The sequence below is a fragment of the Pipistrellus kuhlii genome, unplaced genomic scaffold, assembly GCF_014108245.1.
Source record: "Pipistrellus kuhlii isolate mPipKuh1 unplaced genomic scaffold, mPipKuh1.p scaffold_m20_p_4, whole genome shotgun sequence".
Classification (NCBI taxonomy): domain Eukaryota; kingdom Metazoa; phylum Chordata; class Mammalia; order Chiroptera; family Vespertilionidae; genus Pipistrellus; species Pipistrellus kuhlii.
Genome location: NW_023425540.1, coordinates 69,216,650 through 69,228,974, shown reverse-complemented (window position 1 = coordinate 69,228,974; position 12,325 = coordinate 69,216,650). Strand labels below are relative to the sequence as shown.

At 39.0% G+C, this 12,325-nt stretch overlaps 1 protein-coding gene across 9 annotated transcripts in view; it reads right to left on the bottom strand.

Annotated features, from left to right (window-relative positions):
- The window catches only part of SLC12A2 (solute carrier family 12 member 2), an 85,708-nt gene that overhangs the window by 31,819 nt on the left and 41,564 nt on the right, over window positions 1–12,325 (bottom strand). For 8 of the 9 annotated variants that reach the window (XR_006739645.1, XR_004982822.2, XM_036408924.2 and 5 more), the window contains exons 11-15: window positions 8,419–8,526; window positions 7,005–7,128; window positions 5,936–6,037; window positions 2,164–2,319; window positions 783–882 (exon numbers count right to left, since the gene is read on the bottom strand). Coding sequence is in view for 7 of the 9 variants with exons in the window: in XM_036408924.2 (XP_036264817.1) it covers window positions 783–882; window positions 2,164–2,319; window positions 5,936–6,037; window positions 7,005–7,128; window positions 8,419–8,526 (590 nt within the window). In the remaining 2 variants the exon portion in view is untranslated. The remainder of the gene's footprint in view (window positions 1–782; window positions 883–2,163; window positions 2,320–5,935; window positions 6,038–7,004; window positions 7,129–8,418; window positions 8,527–12,325) is intronic. The other variant, XM_045571121.1, reaches the window with a different exon arrangement.

Below are 12,325 nucleotides of genomic sequence, written 5' to 3'. Positions count from 1 at the left end.
GCTCAGTAGTTGAGCATCCACCTATGAACCAGGTGGTCACAGTTTGATTCCTGGTCATAACACAAGCCCAGGTTGTGGGCTCTCTCCCCAGTAGGGGCTGTGCAGGAGGCATTCTCTCTCATCGGTGTTTCTATTTCTCTCTCTCTTTCCCTTCCTCTCTGAAGTCAATAAAAATATTTAAAATAAATAAATCAAAGTCTTCAGGTGAGCCCTGACCACTATTGCTCCTCAGTGGTTAGAGTGTTGGCCCAAGCTCCACAGGGTCACAGGGTTGGTTTCTGCTCAAAGGCACATACCTGGGTTGCAGGTTCAATCTCTGGCTCTGGTTGGGCATGTGTGACAGGCAACCAATCAATGTATATTTTCACCATAATCTAACTCACTCTCTCTCTTTCTCTCTCTCTCTCTCTCTCTCTCTCTCTCTTTCTCTCTCTCTCTCTCTGTCTCTCTGTCTCTCTCTGTCTCTCTCCCTCTCTCCTTCCTCCCTCTCTTCCACTCTCTCTCTCTAAAATAAAATTTAAAAAAAATCAATGGAAAAATATAAAAATAGAAGTCTTCAAATGACATTTTGTAGATGATAATTTACCTCTTTGTAAAATTTGATAACTAGGAACCTCAACCTTGTTTTTGACTAACTGCCCAAGTCCAACAACAACTAATATTCTTTGTATACTTTTAGAGAACTTCTCATGAAATACCAGTATATAAAAATGTTACTGGACAGTAACTGAATAACTGATTGCCACCTAAGACAAATGTTTCTGTATTACCTTATCACTTACCTAAAGTTTTTCACATGGTCTTCCACTCCAGAAAGGCGAATGGAATGCTGCAGAGCACTCAGGTAAGTCAGGGCTTGTGTGGAGGATCCCCAGTTCACATCTGTGGGAAGATAGTGTTCATGCAGAACACCAGTATTAACAGCCAATCAGTAACCAATGAGACACAAAGAGAAGTAAACAATGCTTTCCCGTTTAAAAAGTCAATTGCTAAAATAAACTATTATAGTTGAAACTTTTAATAGTTGAAGTTCACAGCATGACATTATGAAAATGCTAATGTGAACTATAATTGCATTTAAAGAGAAAGTACAATTTAGAAAAGACGGAGATGACAGGGCTGCAGACATTCTATGCGTGCAATTCAAGAGTGTTTTATAAATAAAGGAAACATTTTGAAATTATTGTTTATATTGCCAAAGGTTAAAAGAGGCAGCTCTCCAAATGTTATTTATAGTACTTAACAGTTTTAAGTTATTTTAATAAGACAATTTTTTTTTCTTATTGATAAACAGCCTAAACACAAATGATTTTAGGCATTTGTTACTTTAGAGACTAAATAGACATATTGGAGAAATTATTCCTTCTAAGATGGTTAAAATAATATATTCTTTGTCCAATTCATTTCTAAAGCCACCACTGTAATCCAAAAACCTCATCCTGTAGTATTAGAATTACGTAATGTTACCTCACGACTACACTGCAACTACTCTTGTAATCTCTTCCTAATCTATTCTGTTAAGCCAAAATCTTTTAAACCTGTATCATTGGATCTTTCTTCAGTGTTACAGGTTACCATAGTGAATAGTGGACCAATCCTTAATATAGCTTAGCATTATCTGATGTGAAGATGTACCAAGATATTAATAAAACACATTCGAGGTAATCTTTGACCATTTCGCAGTTAAAACATGTTAGTCCAGTTTTCCCTGCCACACAGTGAGCTAGTGGGAAGATACTAAGTCTTCAGGTATTCTGTGAATTTCATGTTATTACAGTAGGTACAATAGGTAGATCATACATACATATGCTTATTAAGCTATCAAGCTTCTATAGTATTGCAAATCTAATCCTTTCAAATAGTAATTTAAAAATTTGTTGAGTGCTACAGAATGTTAAATTCATAAACTTGTTATATTTCTACAAATAAGATTAAATTTAATTTATAGAGAAGAATAGAATTCCATAGAGTAAAATGTCACAATTCTTTCATTAAAACTACATGTATTTGGAAATAAAATATTTGAAGTTTTATTTAACCCTGACCAATTTGGGTATACCAAGTACCATTTAATTATGTATCAGATGATGCTTAGATATGGAAAATAACAAAGAACTGCTAGGTGTTTCTAGCTTGAAATACTAAATAAAAAAGGTTACTGACCTGGCTTTTTATAGGTAACATAAATATATAGCCCAAGGACTATCACATATGTCAGCAATGCAGCCCACCAATTAATGACAAACATCACTATGCAACAGAGAATTGCTCCAATTAGTGATATCCACATATTGTAGTATTTGAATGCAGGACGCCATCCTATCAATAACAAATAAAATAGATAAATAGAAGTCAGTCACATACCTCATCTGCTTTAGAGAATAGTTCACATGTATGCAAAAATAACTTTCTTTATGGCTGCTCCAAGAGAGGGCTTTAAATATTGTATAACAGTAAAGTCATAGACCATAGATCATGATTTCATAATTCTTGATGGCCATGAAAAGGGCACACCTATTTACTTCCACATTATTTTATCTTACTAGTTCTGTATCCAGTAAACTTTTTACCCAAAAAAGTGTAAATCAGCCTATCACAGTGAACACTTAAAACTAAAGAGTTTTTAAAAAGAAGTTTAAATTGAGACCTAAATAGTGTGGTGGTTTTTTCTTGATTTTTAGTATGAGACATATCCATATTCTAATGAATATGCCAACCAGTTTAAACAAAATGTTCTTGAGCATTGTTAAAACTTCATTTACTGCCCTGACCGGTTTGGCTCAGTGGATGGAATGTCAGCCTGTGGACTGAGGGGTCCCAGGTTCTATTCCAGTCAAGGGCATTTACCTTGGTTGCAGGCACATCCCCAGTGGGAGGTGTGCAGGAGGCAGCTGATGGATGTTTCTCTCTCATCGATGTTTCTAACTCTCTATCCCTTCCCCTCCTCTCTGTAAAAAAAAAAAAATCAAAAAAAAATTTTTTTTAAAGAAAAAAATTCATCTACTTACTAAAAACAACAACAAAACACACCTAAGAGTTAATAATAGAAACATATCTTCCCATTTGGTGAATTATTTATAAATTAAGCTTCACCCAAGAAAATGTTGAAGACCATGTTCTAAAATGTTCATTCATAGTTAATTCCACAGGCACTATGTTAAATCTATTCTATACAATTTATGTTTTTAAAATTAATCTTAATTTTGAGATAATTATAAATTCACACAGAGTTCTGAGAAATAATAGATTCCAGTTACCCTTACCTTGTTTCTCCCAATTATAACATCTTGCAAAATGATACTACAACTTCACAACTAAGATATTGGTATTCATACATTCAAATTAAAGCAATTTTATTTTAATAAATATGTATTTTTTTTAAAAGTCCAACACAGCCCCAACCAGTTTGACTCAGTGGATAGTGTCAGCCTGCGGACTAAAGGTCCCAGGTTCAATTCTGGTCAAGGGCATGTACCTTGGTTGTGGGCACTTCTCCAGTAGGGAGTGTGCAGGAGGCAGCTAATCGATGTTTCTAGTTGTCTATCCCTCTCCCTTTTCCCTTCCTCTCTGTAAAATAATCAAAAATATATTTTTAAAATTAAAATTAAAAACTCCAACACAAAGATCCCTGTGTTACACTTTTACAGCCACACCCCTCTCTAAAATTTAAATTTTTAAAGTACAATATGAAACTAAGGTATTCATGTTCTAAGCTTCCGTACTTTATTCTTTCTTATTCTGAGAGACTTTTAGGTCCCTTAAAGGAAAACTACTTTTGTTCCTCCATTTCCTTCCCTGAGGTCCAACTGGTGTCATGGTTTATAACAAAAATCCCCTAACAGAAAGTATTTTCAGTTGATAAAGACCTCCTATAAAAGAATTCCATAAAACTGTGTTAAAAATATTTCTGGAAAGGTTAACTGTTTATCTAATAATAGTAGAGGCCTGGTGCATGAAAATCATGCACAATGGGGGTGGGGTGTCCCTCAGCCTAGCCTGCACCCTCTCCAATCTGGGACCCCTCAAGCAATGTCCAACTACCCATTTAGGCCCAATCCTTCTGGTCAGTCGGACATCCTTCTCACAATCCAGGACTGCTGGCTCCCAACTGTTTGCCTACTTGCCTTCCTTATTGCCCCTAACCACTCTGCCTGCCAGCCTGATCACCCCCTAACCACTCCCCTGTCAGCCTGATTGCCCCTAACTATCCTCCCCTGCAGGCCTGGTCACCCCCAACTGCCCTTCCTTGCAGGTTTGCCCCTCCCCTGCTGGCCTGACCACCCAGACTGCCCTCCCCTGCTGGCCAGACCACCCCCAACTGCCCTCCTTTGTATGCCTGGTCACCCCCAACTTCCCTCTTCTGGTGGCCATCTTTGACCACATGGAGGCAGCCATCTTGTGTATTGGAGTGACAGTCAATTTACATATTATTCTTTTATTAGATAGGAGGATAGAGGCCTGATGCACAGGTGGGGACTCGCTGGTTTGCCTTGAAGGGTGTCCGGATCAGGGTGGGGTTCCCTAGGGCGTGGGACAGCCTGGGCAAGTGGCCTGTCGTGGTTTGCAGGCTGGCCACATCCTCTGTGACCCAAGCGGAGACCCTGATATCTGGGATTTATGTATCTTCTATAATTGAAACTTTGTAGCCTTGAGTGCAGGGCAGGGCAGGCTAGGAAGTTTGGCTTCTTCCATTGCGGGGGAAACCCATGCCTCCTGCTGGCTCCGTGGCCACAGCCATTTTTGTTGGGATTTATTTATCTTCTGTAATTGAAACTTTGTAGCCTTGAGTGGAGTTCATGGCAGGCCAGAGTGAGTAGAAAGCTTGGCTTCCTCCATTGCTCAGGAAACCCAAGCCTCCTGCTTGCTCCCTGGCTGCAGCCAACTTGGTTGGGTTAATTTGCATACTTGTTTCCCATTGGCTGGTAGGTGTAGTGGAGGTATGGTCAATTTGTATTGATATGTGCTGACCACCAAGGGGTGTGTGTGGAACATGGTGGGCATTGGCCATGGTGGGATGGTGGATCAGGTTGGGGTGGGGGCCACCAGAACAAGGCAGGGTGCCAGTCACTGTCATCTGGCTGGGCCTCTGGTGGTTACTGAAAATTCTTTGCTCCCCCACACCGTGGTCCTGCCTGGTGCTTGCACCTGCTGCTGGTGCCAGCTAGAGCCACTGCTTGCACCCGCTGCTGGCCCCAATCGCCCCTCAGGGCTTCCCCACCTCCCCCTGCTTCTGAGGGGTAATTGGGGCTAGTAGCTGCCTCTCACACCCGCTGCCGGCGATGGACTCACTCGCACCCGCTGCCATCACCAGAGCTGCTGCTCACACCCACCGCCAGCCCCCAGTGCTGGTCCCAGTGGCTCTGCTCCATCAGCAGGTGCAAGCAGCAGCTGCCAGCCCCAATTGCCCTTGAGGGGCAATCGGGTTAGCAGCTGCTGCTTGCACCCACTGTTGGTGCCAGCCCTGCTTGCTCTGCTACTGGTGCCAACCCTAATTGCTCTGCGCTCAGCAGTGGTGGGAGTGGGGCTGCTGGCAGATAGCACTAGCAGCTGCAGCAGGAGGGGCCAGCTGAGACCCACCCCTGTGCCCACTGCAGCCTTGTGGCCCACAGTTCCTTTCAAGGTGCACGAATTTGTGCACTGGGTCCTGAGTATTATAATATTCTTAGAACTGAAAGACAAAGCAGATAAATGAAAACAAAACAAAAAAGAAAAGTCTTTCACAGTGCTGCTCAGATTTTTAAAACAAAATACAAAATATTACCAGTAAACTTCACAATAAAGAGATCTTTGAAGACTCAATTTGACTCAATTATAAAGGCAGACTGAGCATTAATGAGCTAATTCCACACATACTATTTTCTAAAATGTATTAGTTTTATTTCCTCTAAAATCAAAGACATTACATTTAAAAAACTTTTTAAAAGTGTAAAATCACCTGGAGATTTTGCAAGTGATGCATGGAATACTGAAAAATTGATGAGTGCATAGGATGCAAGGAAGAAGTTAGAGATAATTGGAGCAATAACATTCAGTTCAGCTGCAAAAGAAACAAGGCACATTTACTGACATATTAGACATTTTTAACTTCAAAATTATGAATCATTTCAAAACATCAGATAATGGAATAAATCTATTCCTATATTGGCTATCCAGATTAAATAACATACTTTACTTTTCAGAAATCAAATCTGAAAGTTACTGTTGAAACCCCCTGAATACATCACTCTTCTAAAACTGGTATATTCTTTTTCCAATGCTATATAGTTTTACTACATACATAAAGCATAGCCAACTAGTACTATGCAGTATTGTTTGAGTGTTTTAAAAGTTACACACAATTTGACTTTACACTTTCTATATTTGAAGTTTATCCATATTGATATATGAAAACCAAGTTCATTCTTTTATACTGCTAAATATTATTCTGCAGTTTTGTTCTTCCATTGATAGATATTCAGGTTGCTTCCATTTTTTACTATTATAATTAACACTAAAAACATTTTTGTATATGGGCATAAATCCAAGATTCTGTAGGGTACATTCCCCTAAAGAGAACTGCTGAGTTTCGGGAAATTTTACTAAATGTTGTCAACTTATTCTCAAAAAGCAGCTATACCAAATACATACTTAACATTACATGAGAGTTAGTTTCCACACCTGGTAGTATAATCAGACTTTTAATAAAAGTCGAATGGACAGGTGATCAGAGGCAAAGAGCAGGCAAGAAGAGGCCCCACTTTTAGGGGAGATGCTGAAATCCTTTTCTTTATGCTATTATTGAATTTTTTAGAGACAAGAACCTAACAGTCCTTTATACCAGTAATAGGGACTTAGTGATAGTAAAAATTTAAGAAAATATATATTGAGCGCTATTATTTGCAGTATTTTTAAGCACTCTTTTGATCAGGAACTAATTTAGTAAATTAGGCAAAGTAACATTATGTTTAAAGCTAACATTATAAACGCACCAAAATCTACATTAGCACACCATTTATTTGACTAACCAATTAAGATGAATCCAAGTGCAATTAAGAATGTTAAGATGTAACCACGAAGAGGTTCGTTATTTTTCCCATAACCTTTAGCAAACATCTGGAAAGCTGGATAGATGTTGTCCTTGCATAGAGCCTAATGAAGAAATGTAAATAATAAAATGAAACATTTTAAATTAGACACACAGATTTGCTTATAGTTACAGTGGTTAGTCAGGAATGGAGCCCATATTTCTAATTCTTTGTCCTTTCGATTTCTCTAGCTCATACTGCTTCAACTACATATTGTACAGGAGAGTCACACATTTTTAAGAGTCAGAAAGAGTACGGAATACCAGAAGTTTTTGTCCACCTTACTCCCTGCTCATGCTGAAATTCTTTTATGAAGAAAAAGTCAGAAAAAAAGGCATACGAATAGAAGAAATTCAGAAGCTTGAGAAATATGACAGAGATGGGAACTGCTTTACAACAAGTCCAAATGCTAGACTTACAGCAGGTAAGAATCCAAATTACAGAACTTAATTATTTTTCTTAAAACAATACTATAAACTGGTTGAGGTTCTTTGTGTGTTTTTGTTAATCCCCACTCGAGGATATTTTCTCCTTGACTTTTAGAGAGAATGGAAGAGAGGGAGAGATACAAAGAGATAGCAACATCTATGTAAGAGAGACACCTTGATTGGTTGCCTCCCATATGCACTCCAACTGGGGCCGGGGACTCAGCCTGCAACTGAGATGTGCCCTTGACCAGAATCGAACCTTCAAACCTAGGGTTAACACTCTAATCACTGACCCAAACTGGCCAGGGCCTGAAAACTGTTTTAAGAAAGATAACCTACATCTTTACTAACTGGCTACAACTACAACATTAAAAACAGCTGCAGAATCAACATTTTGTTGGTTTGATTTAGTAATAAAAAAAAAATTCCTATTCAGTATCAGCTATTCATTTAATGCTCATTAAAGGGAGATAATATCTATCTCATTCATCATTAAACTCAATGTATAGCACTTATTAGGCATTCAAACATCTGTAAAATAAAACATTTAGGTTGGTGTCATGCTATTGGAAACAAGATACTTTAATTCTTCTGATTTATGGTCTTGGAGCGCACTCCTTGTCTTTGGTACAACACTATGAAAATTTATACTATCAGAAAATGTCCAAAAAAGCAAAAAATCACTACTTCCAGAAACACAATTCAAACACTATAACAGTATGTAAATGCACAAATGTCATATAAATATATATATTCAAAATATATATATTTTCATATGCATAAAATTAAGTATACCTGTTGATATGTGTGTGTGTGATAGTATATATTTGGGATTGACAGAAGCAATTAATTTAAAAATATTAACAATCTCAGATTATATTACCTAAACACTCCTTTAATAAAGATTATAATGTGAAAGTACTTACCTGAAATATTTTGGGAGCACTCACAAGGGATGCTAATGCAGAAGAAAGAGTGGCTGAAAAGATACCTGCAGAAATCAATGGAGCAAATCCTGACACCATGCTCATTACCTTAAAAAAAAGTGGGATAAAATGGAAAAATAAGTCTTAAAAACAATTATGAAAAGAATACGATATTATACATCATTATTCTAATGAAGGAGACAGTAATAAATTGTTATGGTCATTACAAATTCAGAAATAGATCTACCACTAGCTCTTACCTTAAAACCTTTTTATTTTACAAAATTGTAGACACGCAGTGACAGAGAGAAGAGCATCTTGAGCCATCAAGGACCCATCACCCAGTTTCAACAATGACCTACTCAGGGCCAATCTGCACATTATTGTGAACCAAACTACAGATATCACGGATATACTAATATATAAAAGCCTAAGCAACTGGCCAACTGGTATGACACACACTGACCATCAGGGGGCAGACACTCAGTGCAGGAGCTGCCGAGCTGCAGTGACTTGGCAGCCATGGTTCTGAGTGATGCACTCAGAATCAGAGAGGAAGAAGCCGGATTCCAGGGTGCGTCACCCAAGAATCACCCTCTCACAATCTGGGACCCCTTTGGGGGATGTCGAAGAGCCAGTTTTGGCCCAATCCCTGCAGGCCAGGCCGAGGAACCCCACTGACTCCCCACTTTGGGTCTGGGTCCCCACCAGGCCTCTAGCCTATTGCAGAGGTCATGGGTCTGGCCCTCATAGAAACTTTTCAATTAAATTAGCTAAATGATGAGACACACAGGACCTACTGGCTGCAGCCCCGACATCTGGTGGCCATGCCAGCCCATTCACTTAATGTCAACTTCCAGTGGAGGCAGCAAATTTTCTCATTACTACTCTTAGCCGTGGCTTTTCTCCTTCTGGGTGTACAGTAGCACCAATGGACAACCTCAGGGAGAGAGGAGACGAAGGAGCAGCTCAGGTGGGAAGAAGGAGGTTCCTGACACCACAGGGCTCCGCCTGAGCAGAAGGGCTTGGGTGGTAGCCTATATTGAGCAGGGTCCTGCCCCAGGCCAACTAGATTCCAGGCTAAGTAAATCCTGTTTGCTAAACAATTACATTTTGCAGTTAAATGCCTATAAACTTAGGGTAAAGTGAGATGAAAGAAGATATAGAAAGTGACATAATATTGGGAGAAAAGGGAGCCCGATTCCTCTCACAACCTGGGACCCTTCCCTCCTACCCCCCCAGGATGTCGGAGAGCCAGTTTTGGCCTGATCCCCCACAGGCCAGGCTGAGGAACCCCACTAGTGCACGAATCCATGCACCAGGCCTCTAGTATGTATATAAGATCTTTGGTTAATCACTCCCCACCCTCTTTCCTCCCGCTTTCCCTCTGAGATTCGTAAGTCTGTTTCATGTTTCCATGCCTGCGTTGAGTGTCTGACCCTGGTGGTCAGTGCACATCATAGCAACCATTTGAATGGCCGGATAGTCGCTTAGGCTTTTATATATATATAGATGGGTAAGAACTTTTAAAACCTGTAACTGCAAAGCCACTGTCACCACTTAAAAACTAAATAATTTCTTTACAGCACCAAATAGCCACACAGCATTCAAATTTCCCAAACTGTCCTTTTACTTTTCAAACTGGCTTATGCAAATAAGTATTGGCAAAAAGATTATACTTTACATTTAATGTGTCTCTTAAAAGTTTCTTTAAATCTGCAGGCTCATCTTTTCCTTTACATTTTATTATTTTTATGTCATTTCTCCTATAAATCTGTCCCCCTTCCCCCCCCCCCCCCCCCGGGATTTTGCTGACTGCATTTACACTTTGTTGTTTAATGTTTCTTCTCACCTCTGAATTTTAGTCACTGCTAAGTAGATACGGAGTTAATCAGATTGAAGTACAAATTTTCTGGCAAGAATATTTCAAGGTGATGTGATATACTTCCGTCAGGAAGGTTATTTTTTTGGATATTAAAATAATAGATGGGTATTGATTATGATGTTTTTTGATTTTTTGTGTGTATTTGTTTTGCTTTCCCTATCTTTGTATGTGTTCAAACATTTTCACATAATGAAGTATTTCTTTTTAAATGGATAGATCATTTAGAATTTAGATCATAAGACAATCAGAGGGGTACAATATCCAAACTGAGAGGTACAATGCAGAACAATGTGCCCTAACTCTTCAAAATGTCAGTATACTGAAAGATTAAAATAGGCAAACTGGGAACTCCTCTAGGTTAAAGGATTTTAAAATAACATAGGAACTAACTGTCATGCATGATCCCTGTTTGGATCCTAAATGTGGGAAAAATAGCTGTAAATGATATTTGTGGGACAAGCAGGGAAATATGAATATGGTATATTTAAAGTATTTTATCAACATTAAATTGCCTGAATGAGATAATTGTACTGTGCGTGTACAGAATGTTTTAAATACTTCAAAGTGGCTAGAGGCCTGGTGCACCAATTTATGCACCAGTGGGTGTCCCTCAGCCTGGCTTGTGGGTTTGGGCCAAAACTGGCTCTCCGACACCCCCCAAGAGGTCCCAGATTGTGAGGGCACAGGTCAGGCCAAGAAACCCCACTGGTGCACAGCCGTGGCTGAGGAGGGATGCTGGAGGTTGGCCAGCTGGGGAGAGACTGCAGGAGGGCTCCAGGGCGTGTCTGGCCCATCTTGCTCAATTCCGATCAGCCAGACCCCAGCAGCAAGCTATCCTACCAGTTGGAGCATCTGCCCCCTGGTGGTCATGTCATAGTGGGTAGTTGAGTGGCCTTAGCATACCATTAGCATGTTTTGCTTTGATTGGTTGGATAGATAACCCAACAACCAGACACTTAGCATATTAGGCTTTTATTATATACCGTGTTTCCCCGAAAATAAGACATCCTCTGAAAATAAGACCTAGCACATGGAAAAATAAGACACCCCCTGAAAATAAGATCTAGTCCATCTTTGGGAGCAAAAATTAATATAAGACACTTATTTTCGGGGAAATGGGGTAGATGTTTGAGGAGAGAAAGAATATACATACATAGAAAAATAAGCAATGGGGCAGAATATAAACAACTAGTAAATATAAGTGAAGGGTAGGTACACAGATATTCATTGCACTGTTCTTTCTGCATCTTTGAAATTTGTCAAAATACCAAACTGGGTCCTGGCAGGTGTGGCTGAGTTGGTTAGAATGTTGTTTCAGTTTTGATTCCCAGTGTGAGAGCACATACTTAGGTTGCAGGTTCAGTCCCGGTAGGGGCACATACTTGGAGGCAATCTCTCTCTCACTCTCATTTATATTAATTATAAAATCAGATTTATGCATACAAAACTCCTCTTTATTTGAATGAGTACATACTAGACTTGATAAAGACAACGTACTTTTCTATTTTAAGGCAGCAGCACAGAAATCTGATTGGCATTTCAGTCACCGGGCAGAGACTAACATTTGTGCCTTTCATACACAATATCAATGTCAGAATTGGCCTGAATCATTAGCTGGACATGAATACTTCCTTTCACTTCTATAATTTTGCCTAATCTTGTGACTAGCAAAAACAAACTTCTGTTACATAATTGGGTTCAATATCACAGAAAGTGCAGTCAGTTGCATGAAATGATACAATAGAAAATAAAAATAATGCCATTGAAAACTTAAGTCCCAAATTTTTTATAAAAAATGTATATATTCTACATAAAATTTACTTTTCTGAAATATATTAAATCCTCAACTATTCTGCTTAATATATTTACATAATATTGCAAAAACACTAGGAAGCAAAATTTTTATTTAGATGTTTTAGTCTCCCTAATCTATTACATCTTTGTGTTATTTTTCCTTCTAGCATTCTATGACTTATCAAGCAACTCTGAAAATTATCTTAGTAATTCCTTCTCCCTTTATTT